Raw genomic sequence first — 16,239 nt, 5'->3', positions numbered from 1 at the left:
GGCCACCTCTTAGGGGGCAGAGGCCCGCCTGTGCCCTGCACCTCGGAGAACAGAAACTCGGCCCCCGGAGCCCCTCTGTCACCACACCTGCCCCCCGTTTCAGGGGCAGAAAAGTGGCCACCACAGCAGCAGCTTCCAAAGGACATTCTGTCTCCAGGGCTAAGGCCTGACCGGCAGCAAACAGACCCATGGCCATCCTCCCCGAAGTGCCCCAATCGACAACCACGAAAGGAAGGGCCGCTTCTGTCCCCGTCTGCCTCGGGCTGACCCGGAACGAGAGACACAGGAGAAGCCAGCTGAGGGGCTGCTGCAGGACAGCCGTGCGCGTCTCCCCGGCCCCCAACCTCACCACCCGTTTCTCAGTGGGGGGCGGGGGGATCCACACGCTAACATGAGAGTCACCCCTGAGAACAGGGACGAGAACGTGTTCTCCCCGGAATTCCCCAGAAGCCGGCAGGGAGAAAGAGGCAGGGACACAAATGAACTAAAAGAGAGAAGGTGCACAGCCCCTTATTAACTTTGTAATAGAAACCTTTCAAAAACTGGTTAAAATTTTAAGACAACAGGGAAAGGCCTTAACATTTCTAACTTAATCAAGAATGAATTTAATATAGAACGTGTAATATATTATTATTAATTAGTTACTATCCAATTGGCAATATTAACTATATAGTAATACAGGGCGTCACGTAGTGGGCATCGGAAGGCCTGCGTGTGAATTCAGTTTTCTCCCTTACTCACTTCCCGATCATTTATCAACCCACGTTTACTGAGATACAGTCACGCGTCACCTAACGACGGCACAGGTTCTGAGAAATGCGTCATCAGATGATTTCATCATCGCATGAACATCATCGAGTGGACTCACACACACCTAGCTCTATGGCACTAATCTTATGGGACCACCGTCAGTGACACACCAGTCCCTGGTCGCAGACAGAACTTCACATGGGACAAATTCCCCAAAACCTGCCTTATCTGCATGATGTCCCAGGCTCTCATCAGTACCTAAAGATCTTTATGGTGTCTTGGCACAGCCAGGAGGCTGCCTCTGGCTAATTGCAGGCTGATAACTCCTAATTAATTTACTGTCTTATGGTCCATTTACAGACAATTCCCTTATAAAGAGATAATAAAGTTCTTGAACTATGGAGTCAGGGCAAAGTAGGGATCTTTGATGGCTTGATATTCTAGAAGATATCAATGCCAAAGAAAGCCAGGCTTCCCATCACCCCCTCCCTGGAAGAGCTCAGTGCCTGGGGGGAGAGGAGAGGGCCAAGTGTGCACCAACCAGAACACACCCCCCCAGCCCACCCCCCACCCACCTGCAGGTCGACAGGCAAGGGCTCACCGGGTGAATGTCCAGGAACAAGGAATGCTCCTCTTGGTTAGGCTGGAGGCCAAGCACCGCCTCTACCAGGACCGGGTCGGCGTTGTAGAAGTGAGGATGGGAGAGAAACAAGGGCGCACCTAGAAGGCAGAGAGGGGAGCGTCAGACAGGGATATTGAGTTGGCACATTGAGAGCCTGCCTCGTGCCAGGCCCCGAGCCAGGCAAGGGGACGCACAGACGATGAAACACAGCCACTGCTGCAGAGCACCCCCGTGACAATGACAAGATGCAAACAACAATAACTAGACAGAGACAGTCCCTTCATCCAGGCTGTAAATGTCTACCAAGTGCCCAAGAGGCACTGGGCGCTGGAACCCAGCAAGGGGCAAGCTCTGTGCCACAGGAACGGGAAAGGAGGCGCTGCTGATTCTGGCGGCAGAGATCAAACAAAGGAAAAGAAGAAGGCTAAAAGGTGCGAGGCAGAGAAATCCAGGGAACGGCATTCCAGGTGGAAGGGCCGGCAGAAGCGAATGCAGCGAGGTGGGAAAATGCACGGTGCATATGGTGCATGGAGGGGAGGCACGGGAGGTGAGGACAGAAGGGCGAGTCAAGGCCAGACTGAACTCTGGGGGGGCGGGGGCGGGCATCTTCATCGCCAAGCCAAGCAACCCAGACTGTCCTCTGCAGGCGACACAGCGATGATCAGAGAGGCTCAGGTGTGCACACCTGCGGCCAGGTCTCCCTGCGTCCACGGAGGGAGAAGACACACCTGCTCTGCTCCTTGTGTCCTGGCAGCCGGTCTGCGGGCGGACGCCAGCTCATGTGAACAGGGACTGACCTGGGCCCCTCTGAAGGAGAAATTCACACCTAGACAGGCGAGGCTGAACCCCTCCATCAACCGGCCAAGCAAGGCCAACGCCAGCGCATCCTCTCGTGCTCAGGACAACGGACAGCGGGCCTGACGGACAACGAGTTCACGAGGGCAGGAACGAGCCTCTCTCACAACCCACGAGGATCCACAACAGGCAAATCACAGAGACAGAACGAAGACGGTGGTGGCCAGGGCCTGGGGGAGGGGAGATGGGAGCGACTGCTAATGGGCACCGGGCCTCCTGGTGGGATGATGAGAATGTTCTGGAACTAGATAGTGGTGATAGCTGCACAACGTTTTGAATGCACTGAATGCCACTGAATTGTACACTTAAAAACCGTTAATTTTAGGGGCCGGCCTGGTGGCGTAGTGGTTAAGCTCACGCGTTCCACTTCAGTGGCCTGGGGTTCACGGGTTTGGATCCTGGGCGTGGACCTATGCACCGCTTCTCAAGCCATGCTGTGGCGGCGTCCCATATAAAGTAGAGCAAGATGGGCACGGATGTTAGCTCAGGGCCAATCTTCCTCACCAAAAAAAAAAACAATTATGTTATGTGAACTTCACCTTAACACAAAAAAGAGAAAGAAAAAACACACAAAACTCACAAGTCTCCTTCCCTAAAACTTCCAGCCCGTCCACAGCTAGCCTGGTGACCGGCATTCACGTTTATGTGCGTCTGGCAACCTCAAATGTCTGGACTCTTTCCGCTTGCTTAGCAAATCCAAGCATTGGTCTGAAACAAAAGCTGGGATTTTACTGAGGCCTGACTTCATTTTTCCCAGGCCTTTTCCATTCACGGCCTTAATGCTTCTCAACATTCATTCATCCATCCTGGTCCTTCCTCCATTGGCCGTATCTGGATACAACATGCTTCTCTGAACCAACTGCCCTGGCTTTACTTAAATAGCTCTATTTTAAAGGGGAGCTTTATATCTGAGTCATAACTGGCAAACACTTGCCACAATTAGAAAGTAAATATAAATAAACACAATGGAAACCGATGAATGTCGTACATTCTAACTAAATACCTGCACCAGGCTTCGACCCCCGTCCTGCTCTTCCTCTGTTACAGAGAGAGACACGTGAGTGTCGGAAGGGCGTGTAATCCCTCTCAGCACTGACAGAGACTTTCTCCTGGAGGTTCCGGAAGGACGGGAAGAGAATGGAAACCAGAAGCCCTCTCTCACTGCGTAAGTCAAGGTTATGTAAAGCTGCCTCCTTCGACCTTTGAAGGTTTCATCTTGAGACCCCCAGGGATAATGTCCCACAATCTGGAAAACCCTGTTTGCCATCCACCCATCTCCCCCGTGAAAGGAGACCAACAGGGTCTACACAAGGGCCCATATTTACAGGTGGCAGAACTCTGAGGCCCTCAGTAAGGGAGGCGGTCACCGAGGCAGGCCCTTGAAGGTGTAGAATCTCAGACAAGCCCCGTCAGGCCTCCAAGGCCGGGGGAGACTGAAGTGGGCTGGACCAATGTGCCATCACCCACCCCTGCTTTGGATGTTAAGCCCATCTGGATTTTTTTTTTGGTTTGTTTTTTTGGTGAGGAAGATTGGCCCTGAGCTAACATCTATGCCCATCTTCCTCTATTTTTTTTATATATGGGACACCACCACAGCGTGGCTTGATGAGCGGTGCATAGGTCTGTGCCCGGGATCCGAACCTGCGAACCCTGTGCCGCCAAAGCAGAGTGTGCATGAACCTAACCACTACATCACCGGGCTGGCCCCCCGTCTGGCTTTTTAATAGCATGCGCATGTGCATGTGTTTCTTCCTATTTTATTTCCAAACAGACTGAGAGAGACCCACCCAGGTAATAAGTGGTAATTAATTTATAGTTTTATGGCACATCTAATCAGAAGTAATTGCCCAAGATCACCACGTATTACAATTAAGGGGCTCTACTGAGCAAGTCTGAGGGCCTTACACAGCACAGAGGTCTGAGGAGAGAGAGGTCACTGGGTCCAAGCAATTTTCAAGGCCTAGAAAGAAATGTGTGGGTATTTCTCATCTTCAGATAAAATTTCACAGAAAGGTAGACACAGGCACACCAAAAGACATGTAGGAGAATGTTCCTGGCAACACTAGGGTAATGGTCAATGAACAGAAACCGGGATACCCATGAACGGTAGAAGGCGTAAGGAAACTGAAGTGTGTCCCCATGACGGAATACTATACAGCAAGGAAGAAGGTGCCCACAACACCCACAACAACAGGAATGGACCTCACCAATGTAACAGTGGGCGAAAGAAGCCAGAAAAAAAGAAAAAAGGAGTCTCTGCTTTATGATTCTGTTCACATAAAGACCAAAGACAAGGAAAGCTGGGGTGCTAGAAGTCAGGCCAATGACAGGGAGGAGCCCATGGGGCATCTGGGGCCATTCCTGTTCTGTTTATTGATCAGGGTGCTGGTTTCATGGGCGTGTTCACTTTGTGGAATTCCAAACTGCACAGGTTATTTGGGCACCTCTCTGTATATATGTTTATTTCAACATAAAAGAAAAACTTTATTTACATCAATATTTTTAAATTCCCTCACACTTTTGAAGTTCTTTGGCAGACATGCTAAGATGAGGCAGTGCAAACCCCATCCCCAGTCCTCTGTAGTGGATGGACATGTAGTTTCTGCCTGCCTGGTACCCCCTCTTTCTTCTGGAACCCACAACACGATGAAGCCCCTCTCCTACTCTCAGCCACTGGCAATGTGGAGCCAGGCGCTGCGCATGTGACACAGCCTGGCCAATCAGCACAGCCCACCCTTGGCCACAGCGATTTGTTCAGAGCTGGCCATGTGACCCAAGGCAGACCAATCAGAGCGAACCCTGAGACTTTTGCTAGAGTGAAGAGGACCCAGGTGCCCCCTTCTGCAGGATGCAGAGCGGGAGGAGGTGAGCCTGGAGCCTCGAGGGGAGAGCCTGCGTGGCAGCGAAGGAGGAAAACCGAGCTGGCACATGGCGAAAGGCAGCTTCAGACACCCGCTGGGCTCTGGAGCCACGCCTGATACAGGACGTGCTCTGGAATTTCCCGTTACACAAACCAAGAAGAGCCCTGTGGGGCCTATCGGGTTGCTGGAGCACCTGCCACTCGCCACAGCAACTGCAGCACACGGCCTACAGGTCTCTGCACCGTCACCCCCCTACAAGCAGAAATCCCCATAGACGCCAGCGAGGACAGGATTAAACAGAGGACAAGGCCGGGCAGGCCGGATGAGGCCATGGCAGAGCGGGCGTGTCCAGACCCCAGCTCCTAACCCATAGACCACGGAGCCCCCAGTCCTGCCTGAACTTGGGGAGACCTGCTGACAGACCTTCCTCTCACCCTGCGCAGACTCCCCCCCCGAACCCCCATCTCCAGCTAGAAATGTGGCTTCAGCCAAACAGGCCCCCAAAAGCCAAGACCCAGTCAGATGAGGAGTGGCTTCGTGTCCTGGTCACGTCCCAGCCTTCAGCCTCAATTTCCTAAGTGCAGGATACCCCCACACATCCATATGTTCAGACACTGTGTGAGTCCCCACTACATACCAGGCACATTCTAGAAGCTGAGGACAGAGCCCTGCCTATGGCGTTTACGGTCTAGAGGAAGAGACAGACAAACAAGTAAACAAAAACACACAGTCAGTGATTTCAGAGGACGATGAGCACCAAGAAGGCAATCAAAGGTGCAACAGAGAGCAGCTGGGAGCGGGGACCGGGACTTTAGAACAGGAAATCAGAGCAGACCTCCTGGAGCGGGTGGCATTTGAATAAGCGGAAAGGAGGTGAGGGAAAGACCCACCAAGATGCAGATGGTATCTGGGGAAAGAGCCCTCCAACAGGAGGAACAGCTGATGCAAAGGCCCTGAGGTAGGACTAAACTTGATATATTCTAGAAGCAGGGAAAAGGCAGCAGTGCTGAAGAATAGTTAGTGGAGGCAGTACAGGAAGAAATGATGCTGGAGAGGCCGGCAGAGGCCAGACCGCGGTGAGCACTGAGGCCCCAGTCAGGGGCTCGCTATACAGACATCGAAGCAGAGAGCTGGGTGGCAGTCTGCGCTTCTGAAAGGGCCCCTGGGCTGCTCTCTGGAACAGCACCCAACAGAACTTTCTACGATGACGAAAATGCTCCCCTTCTGCGCCGCCCGTCCCATACGGTCGTCACTAAGGACGGCGGGTGGTGCGCGTTTAAACGTGGCCAGTGTGCTGAAGGAGCTGCCTTTTCCATTTGACTTCAGTCAAACCAATTTCAGTTTAAACAGCCACACGAGGCCAGTGGTGACCACACGGGACAGTCTGGGGAACAGCTCGTACACAGGGCGGGAACAATGCCAGCTGGAGGGGCCTGGACGGCCGGTACGAGGTGACGGTGGCCTGGACCACGAGGCGGCCGGTCACGAGGAGGAAGGACTTAATCTGGGGCAGAGCCGACGGGGCTTCCCGAGGAGCCGGCTGAGGGTGAGGAGAAGGCAATCGCGCTGACAGCCAAGTGTTCAAATTGAGCAGCTGAGGGGGGCGCGTCTCGGGAGCTGGCACACAACTGAAAAGCTGGCGGTGCCAGAGGACGCCGTGCCAGCACCAGTGATCACACCCAGCCCTGGAACCGCCACCGCGGAACAAGATTCTACGGCACAGCACGGCGGGACCGCTGCCAGCTGCTCTCCTCCCAGGGTGGGGGAAGGGCCCCCCACAAGGCCTCACCCTCAGGCTACATATCGCGGGGGTGGGGGGGGCAGAGTAACGCCCTCCCCAAGGACGTCAGCGTCCTAATCCAGAACCTGCCACCACGTCAGGTTACACAGCAAAGGGCAATTAAGGCTGCTAATCACCTTAAAACAAGGAGCGTGGCCCAGATTACCCGGGTGGGCCGCATATCGTCTCCAGGGTCCTTAACGCTAGCAGAGGGACGCGGAAGAGAGTCTGAGCAAGAGCTGGGAGCACGGAGGGGGACGGATCAGAGACGCGATGACGCTGGCGCTGAGCATGGAGGAAGGGGGCCACAAGCCAAGGAATCCTAGTGGCCTCTGGAAGCCGGAAAAGGCAGAGAAACGGATTCTCCTCTCGAGCCTCCAGAGAGGCACGCAGCCTGCTGGCAGCTGGGGAGACCTGTGTGGGACTTCCGAACTACAGAACCAGTCAAGACGATGCACGTGTGTTGTTCTGAGCCACTAAGTGAGGAGGAATTCATTACGACAGTAACTCGCGCACAGCATATGTTTTTCTCAAATTATCTTCCTGCTGTCCTCACTATCGCGGCCTAATGGAATTATCAAGAGTACAGAGGCCAGAGGTTAAGCAGACGGGGGCAGATAAGCCCCTGGGCACGTCCGTCACACCCTCCCGTCCCCGTCCCGGTCCCGAGGGTGACACGTACTGAACCTGCACGTGCTGACATTCAGGATTCCGGACTCCCGGCACGGGCAGAAGCCCTCGTTGGGCGGGTAGACGGAGCCGTTGGCAAATAAGGTGTCGGGGGCCACAAAGCGATAGGTGGGGATGCCCTCGAACTCCCCCGACTCCTTGTAGATCAGCTTCATGGACCTGTGGGGACAGACGAGGTGGACAGTGACACCCGGGACCTGGTCCTGCTGAAAACAGCCCACGTGGAGCCTCTTCTCTCCCCTGCACTGCCCCCCACACGCCAGTCTACCCTCCACACGCAGACGGGGCTTTAGAACAAGATCAGATTTCTCACGTCCCCACTTAAGACTGCAATCCTTTCCAGTCTCACCTATAACGAGACCCAACGTCCTCACCACGGCCCACAAGCGTCTGTGGGGTCTAGCCCCACCTACTTTTTTATGCACCCACGGGCCTCCGTGCTGTTCCTCAACCGTGCTCCCTCCTGCCCCCGGGCCTTTGTATCTGCTGCCCCTCCCCCCGGCCTGGAATGTGCTGCCTCACCCTCACAACTCAGACTTCAGTTCCGCACTCAGGTCGTGGTTTGGCTGTCCCCTCCTCAGGCAGCAGACACGCCCCACACCCCATTCACCCTCTCTCCGTTCACCCCGCCGTGTGTCTCAAAGGCCCTCTAATTTGACGGTGGCCTGTGGATCAGAGCCGTGACGCCCTGCTGTCCACGGAGCCGCTCATCACACGCGGCTCGAGAGCCCTTGAAACGGGGCCAAGCTGGGATTTGCTGTCGGTGGAAGGTACGTTCCAGGTTCCCACGACTTGATACAGAAAATTGTAAAACGTCTCTTCAGTGATACTTTACGTCACATCCACGCTGAAATGACTATATTTTGGACGTACTGGGTCAAATGAAACCCACCCTTAAAATGATTCCCACCTGTTTCTCGTTACTGTAACGTGGCCACCAGAAAATCTAAAACTGTGGGTGGGACCTGCACTATATTTTTATTGGACAGAACCGGCCTAGACGGTTCTAGCACTATTTCAATGCTAAATTTCCTCCTTTTGATGACGGCAATTTGGTTACGTAAGAAAGTGTCCTTGTTTTTAGAAAATGCCCACTTGAGGTGGTCAGGTGTCCACTGGCGCCCAGAGAAGGGCTCTAGGGTCCTGTCCGTCCTCACCCCTCTGCCGGGGCCCCTGGACAGCCCCACGCAGACCCCGAGGCCACCACTCTGGAGACTGAAGGGGCCGTAGGAGCAGCATCCAGATGTCGCAGCATCCAAATGGACACCGGGGCAGCCAGACGGACACCACAGGGAAGTCGGGTGTGCCTTATCTGCCCGCCCCCTGCGACCCTGATCATTTCCTGCCCACGCCACGGCCACGGCCACCGCCACGCCCCGACAACTGCCAGCAGCCTCCCTGGGCCCTGCAAAGGCACGAGCAGTGGAGTTCGGCTCTTCGTGGTGCAACCTAAGAGAATTCAAGATGGCGCCATGGGCTATGGAGACACAGAGCCAAGATGCTCTCCCGGTGCACCCAAAAGCCACTTGAAGAGGCTGCCGGCATCCAGGAAGCCGATCCCGCGGCCCAGGAGGCCCAGCTGCCCCGTGTCCGAGCAGTTACCGGCAGGCGTCGGGGCTGTAGAATTCCAGCGAGGACTCGGGCGTCATGAAGGGCGCCCACATCTGCCCCGAAGTTCCGTTAATCATGTTGCACTGATCCGAGTGCCAGAAGTCGACCTGCAGGGAAGACGCAGACACGGCCACTCAGGACAGCAAGGCCTCTCTGGAAAGGCTCTCCGGCTCACCCCCGACGGAGCTGCGACTGCACAGGGCGTGTGCCCAGGGGTAGACGTCAATTCCCAGGACTATCCGTGGACAGGAGGAGGAGAGCAGGCTGTGTAGACAGAGGGCAGCTCCCCAACTACGGGTCTTTGAATGTGCAACTCCGCCGGCGACTCGGTGGCTTCACCTGTAAAATGGGCCTGTCACCCACATCTCCAAGGAGCGCAGGGAACAGAGGAGGTGGGAGGTGGGGCAGTGACAACCCCACCTCTCAGAGAGGAAGCCACCAGACGCTTCCTAAAAACAGACAAAGTCAGGAGGTGGCACAGTAAGGAAAATATTGAAAATCATAACAGCGGCCACCACGAGACCTCGAAACAGGAGTTGCCTCTGGGGAGTGAGACCCCGACAGAAAGAAAACAGACCCTCACTTCCTACCCTCCTGTACCAGCGGAACATTTTCAATTATGTGCACACGTATATTTTCATACTGAAGAACCAAGCCAAAGAGAATCCTAACAGCACCCACTACGAATGGTTTTTACCGGCTGCAAACGGTAACCCTGCTGTTCTGGGCACTGCCCAGGGTGTGATCTGTCCCCAGCACTCGGGCTCCGCAGGACCACCGTGGCGAGCATCTGGGAGGTGTGAGCAACACACTGCACATTTTCATGCATACTGAGAAAAGGCCGCTAAGGTGAACAAAGCCAGTTGCAAAACCACGCACACGGTATGATTTCATTCTGTCCAAAGGAAAAAAAGAGACACTCCCGTATTTCTGTGTGTACAAACAGGCATGAAAATGGATAAAAACAGACGGGAAGAACATGCCCAATGCTGATAACTGTGGGTGTCCTCTGTGGTTCGGGGTGGGGGTATACAGTGCATTTTATATCTGTCTCTGTTTTACTTTTTTAATGTGAATGTTTTCCTGTGTAATTTCTAGGGTAATTTTTTTTCACTCAATAATATCTTTTAATGCAATGAATCGTTATATCATCAGTGTAATATTTTTAAAACATTTTTGTAAATTAAGAACCAAAGGAAAGAACGAACTCAGTTCTTAGCATACAGTAGGAGCTAAATAAATAGGTTCTATTCCCCACCCAGCCATCTGGAACCAAGAGCTGTGGAGCCTTAACCACAGATAGAACCCCAACTCCGAGCGCTCTCGCTCCCGGGTGCCCCGCGGGTTTCGGGAGAAGGAAGGCGGCCTCATCCCGCCCAGCCCCCGGCGGGGGGCCGCGCCTCCTGCCTCACCTTGCTGAGTCCGTTCCACTTGTCCACCAGGTGGATCCTGCTGAAGTCCTTGACCCCCGTGAACACGGTGAAGAGCCCGGAGTCGGAGTTGTTGAGCTGCGACAACGGCACGAACAGCATCTTTAAGCCTCAGGCCGGGGGCAAAGGACCAGGGCTGGCCCTCGAGCCTGCCCGCTTAGTTACAAGTGTCCCCCCTCCGCCCGGTGGACAGGGGTCTTGTGGTCTTGTTCACGCTGCACCCCCAGCGCCTGGGGACCAGGAGGAGGACTCGGGGGCTTTCCAGGAGGGACACCGCCCTGATGACAGCGTCCCTCCTGGAAGTGTCCCACCTTCCCCTCCCGACTCAAGGAGAGTCTGGTCTCCTCCCAGGCGACGGGAAGGACCACCCGAGACATACACGTAAGCGTGGCCACGCGACCTCTGCAGTCAGTGCAAAAGCAGCAGAGGTGGCGGTCACCCTTCCGGGCGGAAGCTCTAACAGCCGATGTGTGCACAGTTCACCAGGCTTTCCACCACTGCCGCAGGGACCGTGGACATGTGGGGCCAGGGGAGCCGCCCTCGGCTGGGACCCTGAGTGACCACAAAGAGCAGAGGACCCCCTGGTCCCCCACACTGGACGTGGAGTACAAGCAGAAATAAACTCTGTTGTTTTAGCCACTGAGATTCTGGGGGTGTTTGTTACGCAGCACAGCACAGCCTGGCCTGACAGATACAGGACCCAAGGTTTATGGAGCATCTTCCGGATGGGAAGCCCCAGGCTCTGGCACTCTGAGCGTATCTCCTAGAAGCAGGTTTCTGCTTCAGAGCAAAGACATGCAAAGTGTACGAAGAAATGAATGACTTCTGGGTCAAACCCAGAAGCATCGCTGTAGCTCTCAAGAGGCCATAAACTGTACAGGGCGGCCCCCGTCAGGACTCAGCAAGGGCTGTTCGTTGGCCACACGGCTACATCGATTACTGACCCATCAGGCCAACAGGCTCCAGAGCAGGGCCCAGCTCAAAGCCGTGCTCTGGCCTCCTGAGAGCTGGGTGTCCTCGTCACATGACCCGTCCATCCCGAGCTCCACGGGCCCACACCCCAGCCATCACGGGGAGAGAATAACAGGAGCCACTACAAAGGGGCGTCGGGAGCGTGAAAAGAGCTAATGCATAAAAACTGCTGAGCACGGGGCCCAGGACACAGTCAGCTCGAAATGCTGGTCTTTATTTTTATTATTATTGTTATTATTATTAATAAATGCTCACCTGAAAGGATAGGTAATAATTATAATATGCAGTGTATCAGAAACTGCTAGTTACTACCCAAAACCCATTCTCCCCTTTCGCCTTCATAACAAAACCCAAACCTTACTCAGAGCATCAACACACCCAGCTAAACGGCTACATTTCCCAGCTTCCCTTGCAGCTAGGTGTGGCCACGTGACTAAGTTCTGGCCAATGGAAAGTAAGTGGAAATTGGTTTTCTCCCCCCTGAAGAGGGAGATAGCTGGGACATGCTGTTTTGTCCTCAACTTGTCTGCCTGCCCCTCCATCCCCCACCACTTTTTCCTTCCTGCTGTGCTGCCTGGAATGTGGATGTGATACCTGGTGCCCTAGCAGCCATCTTGGGCCATGCGGTAATCTGGAGTATGGAAACCATGCCCTAAGGATAGCAGAGCATAGTAGTAGGATTCTAGATCCCTAAAGAGTATGAAGCCACCACATCAACACTGAACAGTCATGGCTGGACTATTATTTTGGGGTTTTCACACTACACAAGGTCAAACATAGACTATAGGTAGGCTACTGAATTTGTAATAACTTTCATTTGTTTACAAGTTTACAGGATGCTTTTACAGAATCATGTCACTTACCCCAAACTTCCAACTGACCCCCACACCCAGAACCTGTCATCCTGGTCAAAAACATATCATGTGCCAGATGCAGAATCATGATCCCCACATCCCTAACACTCTACACCAGATCAGCAGAGCCCAAAGAGGAGGTTGAGGCTGAAGCAACCCAGAGGGCTTGTTAAAACCTGTGGTCAAGGGAGCCAAGGTCAGGGGTCAGAGGTCAGGGATCAGACTCTACATCAGATCATGGCCCAGGAGCCCAATCACTGACCCTACCAGGTTACCAGGGGTCAAGATGAAGAAAAAGCAGGCAGCTCAGCGCAATGCTACAGTCAACATCTGTGATCTGCCTCCCCAGCAGCCATTCCTCCTCCTTCTACCACAGCCTCCAATTGTCTAACTCAGCCCCAATCACATCATTTGAGCCTGGATCAAGCTGTACCTGAACCCATCCCCAGAGTTTTCAGTTTTATGAGCCAACAAATTCTGTATTTTGCTCATGCCAGTTTGAGTTACATTTTCTGCTATTTACAACCCACAGCCCCGGACCCCTAGCCAGCTGCAAAGGCAAGCTGGTATCCAGTTTCCAGGCTGTGTCAACGGGGGACGAGACAAGCCCTGAACTTCTCACTGGGCACACTTACCTCAGCAAATAGCCCGAACTTGCCCTTGAAGGGAAACAAGTTTGGCAGGTAGGTATTGATGAGGTCCATGAGGGGGTCGTCGTAGCCCCACATGATCTCGCCGACGGTGCGGTTCATGAAGGCGCGCTCGCCGAGGGTGGTGAAGGCCAAGGTCATCATCAGCTTCAGGCTCAGGGGCCTGTCCTCCATCATCATCGCCGCGCTCTGCGGGGCGGGGCGGCACGGGTCAGAGGCCGGACACGGCCGCTCCTTCCTCCCGCCCGCAGACTCCAAGCCGGGCCTCAAGGCAGAGGCCACGCCGGGAAAGGCGAGAGCCTAGGAGGGCCCTGCAGGGGCTTGTGGGGTGGCTGGAGCGTCCAGAACCAGCCCTGACCCTTCAGTGGCAGGACCACACATGCTCCTGGATTCAGGCTAAGTTAACTCCACCCCCAGCCCCAGAGCAGGGCTCATGGCTCAGGCCCAGCCAATCAGAAAGCTTCCTCCTTCTGCCTACAGTGATTGGTCTGGGAATGTGGACGTGACCTAGTCAGAGCCAAGGAGACAATCTGCTGGGGCTGCAGGGTGGAGAGGGGGGTCCCCCCGCTGGCCTTGACCAAGGCTATAGCCACCCTGAGGGCAGGTCTGCCAGAGCGTGGAACCAACAGAGACCCAGGCAACCCTGTTCGAACCCTGGATCGAGCCACACCTGAAACCAGAACAATCCTTATCCTTCCAAGAACATGAGCCCATAAATTCCCTTTTTGCTTAAGCCAGTCTGGAGCACCTTTCACTGTCACACTGTAACCAAGCGTCTTAATGAAGACTCTATCCACTTCCTTATCGTCTCCTTCCCAAACAGCGAGAGCCTCGAACATCTGTTCTACCCAAAATCTGGGTGAATATATTTTCTAAGTTCTGCCTTCCTCTGGAGATACTGTCTCGGCACCTGGTTTATTTTGTAAAGGCGCCTCATCCAAAAACCAATCTCGACCCGTAGAAAAGTGAGCACAGCCAGCACTTCCTAAAACACGGGCTATAGGGGTCTGGATCCAGGGAACGCACCGGGGTCTCCTTAGCGTTATAATAATTTTTTAAAGGTAATCCAAACATGGTTTGAAAAACTCACAAAGGACGTGAAATAAAATAAACGTCCCTCTCCAGTCCCCAACCTTCCTCTTCCCCTCCTCCTCCCCCGAGGCGCCCACTGCCGCGGGCTCTCGGGGGTTCCTCCAGAGAGGATCTACAGCGGGGGTCAGCGAACCATGATGGGGGCCAGCACAGCCCGCCACCCGCGTGTGTACAGTCTGGAGCCAAGAATGTTCTCTACATTTTCAAACGGGTGGAATAAAAACAAAAAAAGGATATTCCAAAAAACATGAAAATTATATGCAAGTCACACCTCAGCGTCCATGAAATAAAGTTTCGTTGGAACAGAGCCACGTCCTCTCATACACGTCATTGTCTGTGGCCGCTTCTGCGCTGCACCAGCAGAGCCGAGGAGCTGCACAGACACCGTGCAGCCCCCAAAGCCTGAAATACTCACTATCTGGCCCTCTCCAGGAAAAGTGTGCCCTCCCTGGTCTAGGCACACAAAAGCACAGGTGTGTGAGTGGGTGTGTGCCTGCAAGCATTTCTCCTTTATAAACAGTAAGTAGTAGCCCCATCAACGTACGTGTCCTGCATCTTACTTCTCCTCCACTTAGATATACCTTAGGGATGGCTCCGTGCCACTCCCTGCAGCCCTGCCTCCTTTCACTGACTATACTATTCTGTGTCTGCAGCCCTGTCTCCTTTTGCTGGCTGCATACTATTCTGCTCCCTGCAGCCCTGCCTCCTTTCACTGACTATACTATTCTGTGTCTGCAGCCCTGCCTCCTTTTGCTGGCTGCATACTATTCCATGGCCTGGCTGTGGTAGATCACACAACGTAAGTCCACATGGTAAACATTTCAGTTGCTTCTAGACTTTCGCTTTGACAACATTGCTGAAATGAATATCCCTGAGTACAAACATCTTTGCCCATGTGTGTTATTCTATCGAGAGGACAAATTCCTACAAGTGAAATCTCTGAGGTCAAAGGCATGTGCAAATTGCACTGAAGGTCACTGTCTTCCAAAGCTCATACCAGCTCCGTTCCTAACGACAGTTGTGAGGGTGTTTCCAGAAACGCCCATAAGCCCTGGGCTTTATCACGCAGTCTTGGCCAACCTGATTGGTGGGGGAAAGCGACTTCACCGCCAAAATGTGTGTGTCTCACTCTGAGGGAGGAGGCCACAAGGCTTCGGGCTACATTTTTTGTGGGTGTGTGTGTGTGAGGAAGATTAGCCCTGGGCTAACATCCGTGCCCACCTTCTTCTACTTTATATGGGACGCCGCCACAGCATGGCTTACCAAGCGGTGTGTCGGTGCGCGCCCGGGATCTGAACCTGCGAACCCCGGGCCACTGGAGTGGACTGCACACTGTTAACCGCTGCGCCACCGGGTCAGCCCTCTAGGCTACACTGATTTGAGCTTCTTCCACCCCGTCCATCCAGCAGACTCACTAGGGGAGTTCACCCTGATCCAGAGCAAATGTCCGATGACCCTCGACTGGGTAGACGAAGGATCGAGTGGAGGGCTGAGTGCAACAGAGGCTGGATGCCTGATCCAAACTCTGCAGGTTCAAAGCCCTAATCTGCTCCTTACTAGCTGGGTGACCCTGGATAAGTCACTTAACCTCTCTGTTCTTCGGTTTTCCTCCTCTAGACATAGAGAAAATAACAGAACCTACCCCATAGGCTCGTTGACAAGTAAACAAGGTAAACGTGTAAAGCCCCCAGGACACTCAGTCCTAACGCTTGCTCGGTGGCAGCAGGAGGCAGTTGACACGCGGGCTGGAGGCTGCCCTCTAGGGGCGGTCTGGCCAAGGCTGGCCCTCGGCTGGCGTCTGGAAACTTGGATTTCAGAGGGTCCCCTCCATTCCCTGATGAGCGGGACTCTGTGCACCTGGACCATCTGTACAGACAGCACGGTTCACGGTGACCACCTGCCTCTTCCGGGGGTCTGGGGTGTGGGGACGGGCCAGGCAGAGGGGGCCGACGTGACCCCAATAGACAGCCCAGGCGCTGGGTCTGTCCTGGGCGCCCTGGCGGACGACACTTCACACGTGCTGTCACAACCTGTGGCTGCGGGATTCAGCGTGTCCTGTGTGACCCCCCCGG

At 54.2% G+C, this 16,239-nt stretch overlaps 1 protein-coding gene across 2 annotated transcripts in view; it reads right to left on the bottom strand.

Moving 5' to 3' along the window:
* The window catches only part of SCARB1 (scavenger receptor class B member 1), a 72,766-nt gene that overhangs the window by 13,770 nt on the left and 42,757 nt on the right, over positions 1-16,239 (bottom strand). For both annotated transcript variants that reach the window (XM_058531251.1, XM_058531252.1), the window contains exons 4-8: positions 13,061-13,264; positions 10,582-10,677; positions 9,161-9,276; positions 7,551-7,717; positions 1,352-1,470 (exon numbers count right to left, since the gene is read on the bottom strand). In XM_058531251.1, coding sequence (XP_058387234.1) covers positions 1,352-1,470; positions 7,551-7,717; positions 9,161-9,276; positions 10,582-10,677; positions 13,061-13,264 — 702 coding nt within the window. The remainder of the gene's footprint in view (positions 1-1,351; positions 1,471-7,550; positions 7,718-9,160; positions 9,277-10,581; positions 10,678-13,060; positions 13,265-16,239) is intronic.

This window comes from Diceros bicornis, chromosome 35 (assembly GCF_020826845.1).
Source record: "Diceros bicornis minor isolate mBicDic1 chromosome 35, mDicBic1.mat.cur, whole genome shotgun sequence".
Classification (NCBI taxonomy): domain Eukaryota; kingdom Metazoa; phylum Chordata; class Mammalia; order Perissodactyla; family Rhinocerotidae; genus Diceros; species Diceros bicornis.
Note: the sequence above shows the minus strand (reverse complement) of the source record. Positions and strands in the feature narration are given on the sequence as shown.